This window comes from Trichoplusia ni, unplaced genomic scaffold (assembly GCF_003590095.1).
Source record: "Trichoplusia ni isolate ovarian cell line Hi5 unplaced genomic scaffold, tn1 tig00004074, whole genome shotgun sequence".
Lineage (NCBI taxonomy): Eukaryota > Metazoa > Arthropoda > Insecta > Lepidoptera > Noctuidae > Trichoplusia > Trichoplusia ni.
Window position 1 is genome coordinate 1,615 of NW_020800502.1, and position 3,313 is coordinate 4,927.

The 3,313-nt window shown below is 36.6% G+C and overlaps 1 protein-coding gene across 1 annotated transcript; it reads right to left on the minus strand.

The window, feature by feature from the left end:
* Window positions 1-1,395: 1,395 nt before the first annotated feature.
* On the minus strand, window positions 1,396-2,802 carry LOC113508188 (THAP domain-containing protein 3-like; the record flags this gene model as incomplete). The annotated part of the gene is made up of 5 exons (XM_026891145.1): window positions 2,618-2,802; window positions 2,104-2,284; window positions 1,964-2,032; window positions 1,756-1,881; window positions 1,396-1,665 (listed from the first exon to the last, which is right to left on the minus strand). Coding segments are annotated over exons 1-5 (726 nt in total), but the record flags the coding sequence as incomplete, so codon positions are not given.
* Between the last annotated feature and the right edge of the window lie 511 nt (window positions 2,803-3,313).

Genomic DNA, 3,313 nt, shown 5'->3' on the forward strand with positions numbered 1-3,313 from the left:
TATTTGTGCATAGGTGAGAAGCTTTTTATAAATACTCTCGAACTGTCGAGCGCTGGGATTATTGTTTGAACCCCCATGACATCTTACACTTCCAAAAAAATGCTCCAAATGATCCTGGCTGATTTTGTGGAGTGGTAAGTATTTTAATGCGTAGTTTGGATTTACAACGAGGTCCTGGATAAGGTATATCGCACTTTCGATACATACACAAAATCCTAGAAATCCAGTATATCTGGTGATTTTATGAGTAGAACAGTTTGATCAGTATTTTTTATTTTTATCTGAGTAGACAAGTTTAATAAAGTATCTTTTGAAGCCCTAAGTTTTACTAGCACATTGGTTGCATTTTCAACATTTACCGCCCTTTTCAGGCCGTAACCGTGGGTATGCGAGTCTAGGATATCAAATAGGTCATTTATCAAGTCCAAAAAACGTGCTGTCGGTGTAACCTGCTCAAATTCCCGTAAATTGAGTTGTTCCTTGCAAAACATGAGTGAATCTGACACACTCTTGCTAAAAATTTGGGTAGCCAAGCTCACTTTCATTATTTTACTTTTAAAAAATATGTGAGCTGCTCTGATGCGATTAGCAAGATGAAAATTTTCTGCTTCTTGCAAATTATGTAAATTTACAAGGTGTTGCCAGGAAATGGTCTCACCATGTTTGTCTTGAAAATTTTTATAGCACTCGAACGCATTTCTTATTAGCTTTATCATGTGCGCCGGATCTAGAAATACTGCAATTTTATCATCATTGCTGGGGTTTTTAAAGGTAGTATTGAAATTACTACCTTCAAAAGAACAGCCTAACTTTTTGGCCATCGTCAAATTCGCTGGACAACCGTCAAATGTGACAGCTTTAATTCCAACACCAGCTTCTTCTACTAAATGAATGGCTTCCGTTAAAAGAGCCACTTTCTGCTCAGAGTTAACGCCATTTATTAAAAAATATCCAATTGGAATTTTCCAGGAAGCGTTGATCGGTACCAACAAAAATACTAGTGCTTCCTTGGCTTCATCTTGGCAATCTGTTTCCAAGCTGGTACCGAAACTAACGTGGCCATAATACCTCCGGCCTTGGGGGTGATATTCGACTCCGCTTCTTATAGCCATTTCATCAAATATAATAGTAGCGTAAAGTTTTTGTTTTGATTCTGTCGCTTTGATTTTAATGGCATCAATCGCCTCTTTCGTAAACCCTGGTTTACCATCAACCGACTGATACCACTTTCTGAGCGTGCTCGTGGCTGGTAAACATGTACTAAATGTTTTTCTTACAAAATTATATGCCTTTGGCGAATAGAAATGCAGTGTCAAAGCGAACGCTCGTAATTCTGGAGAGTATTTTAGTTTTGGCATATGTCCTGTTTTAGATTTAAGTATTTGACGTTTAACTAGTTTCTCGATTTTGTACACCTATGCAGGATAAAATATTTTCATTTTCTTCGGTTATATAAGATTTTTGAGACAATGTATTTAAAATTTCTTTTAGATTCGCATTTTTTTTTACCAACACTCTATTTTTGTCTTGAAGCCTCTTTACATGTTTTTTCTTGTTATTTAGAGAATATATTAGATGGTCTATTTGTCGTTTCATTTTGCGTTTTCGTGGACTGAGCTCACCAATTTCTGGGTCTACTATTACTTTGGTATTCATTGTTGAACTCTGAAAATATAATAAGAAATATTAATAGTGGACTTAACAGAACTACTTAGTTATAAAGTAATATGTGAAATATTATAAAATTAAGCTTACGGGACTTTCATAAACATGGGAAGGCCTAAGAATGTGACTATCATCTAGTAGACCGCACGGCGCAAGAGTCTGGTCTTCAATTATTGTATTAACTTCAGAATGCACTTCTGTTTTTGATGATAAACTCTAAAATTGAAAATATCGGGTACAACAACCGCAGTTACATTAAATTTAATCCACTGACCTATCATAAAAAAAATCAACTTACTTGGCCGGTATTGTGATGCGAAGGCCCAGGTACGTTAGTATTAGACTCAGTCAAACTATAAGGTGAAGCCTGTAATAAAATAATGTTTTATATTTATGTTTTGACTTTTCTTAGCATTTTATCAATAAAACAAATCGTACCAAAATTGGTAGAAACATTGTTGGTATTGCTGAACTAAATAAACGGCGACGTTGTTTTAAATACTCAAAACAATCAGGTGTGAAGTGCCTTGAACAGACAGCACTGTATTTCGTTGGGAACCAATTTTCCCTATTAATTTTATTCATCCACTTTTCTTTTAGTTCCGGAATCTTCGGAAACCTAAAATGAAAACATGTACTTAATTAATTGAGCAAAATAGTAATGAAATTCTTCATATAATTTTTCTTAAATTTTATTTTGTGATTATCGATATTTGTTTGAATTGACTTCAGCTAAAAGTAACAGCACTATTTTTTACGATAAACCTACAAATTGGGAAGAAAGAGATACCCGCATTAGAATTGGACTAATGAAAGAAAGAGACTTTTCCAAAAGACATAAACGCGCGTTTCTGCACCTTTGCATCTGTCACCCGCCATCCATTTTATCTTGACACATACAGATCTCGTATAACCTACAAAAATAAATAAAATAATCGTTCTGCTTACTTACCGGTGAAAAGTTATACCATCCTTTTTGTAACTCGATGTCTTGGAATGTTTCCCACACCACTTCACCGCACAAGAAGGCATTTTAATGCGTTTTAATTGCAAAATAATTTTAACAATTTACGATAATTTAGCGTGCGCACAGGTCTAACACTTGGACACAAACTAAAATGGTCACTCATACAGATAGCTTATTAGGCGACAAAATACTAATAGTTTTCGAACGTCAAAGCACTGGATGCGCCGTCAAGAGGTTTTATAGTCTTTGGCCTAAACATTCAAACATAGGGGCGCGGGAGCAGCGAGCGGCGCTCGTGCAAACCCCGCCGCTCGATGTTCACGCGCAAGGCGAACCAGGGGGCGTAGAGGGGCGCGGGAGGAGCGAACGGCGCTCGCGCGAACCCCGCCGGCCGGACGACACAATTTCAAGAAACGCGAAACGGTACAGACGACGGTGCGCGCGCATAGGCGCGCCCTTCGTATATTTGTTATAACTAATTATAGTGACAAATAAATCCTTTTTCTATATAAAAGGCCAGCCGTTTCATTTGTGTATTAACAACTAAGTTATCACAAATCTAATTACAATGCTTTAAATACAGACATCGAAAAAACAGATTGGAACATGTTACTTGATAATTTACCACCTGATGAAGCCGTTTCAATATTCTATGACGACGAAATTATTAAATTACATACT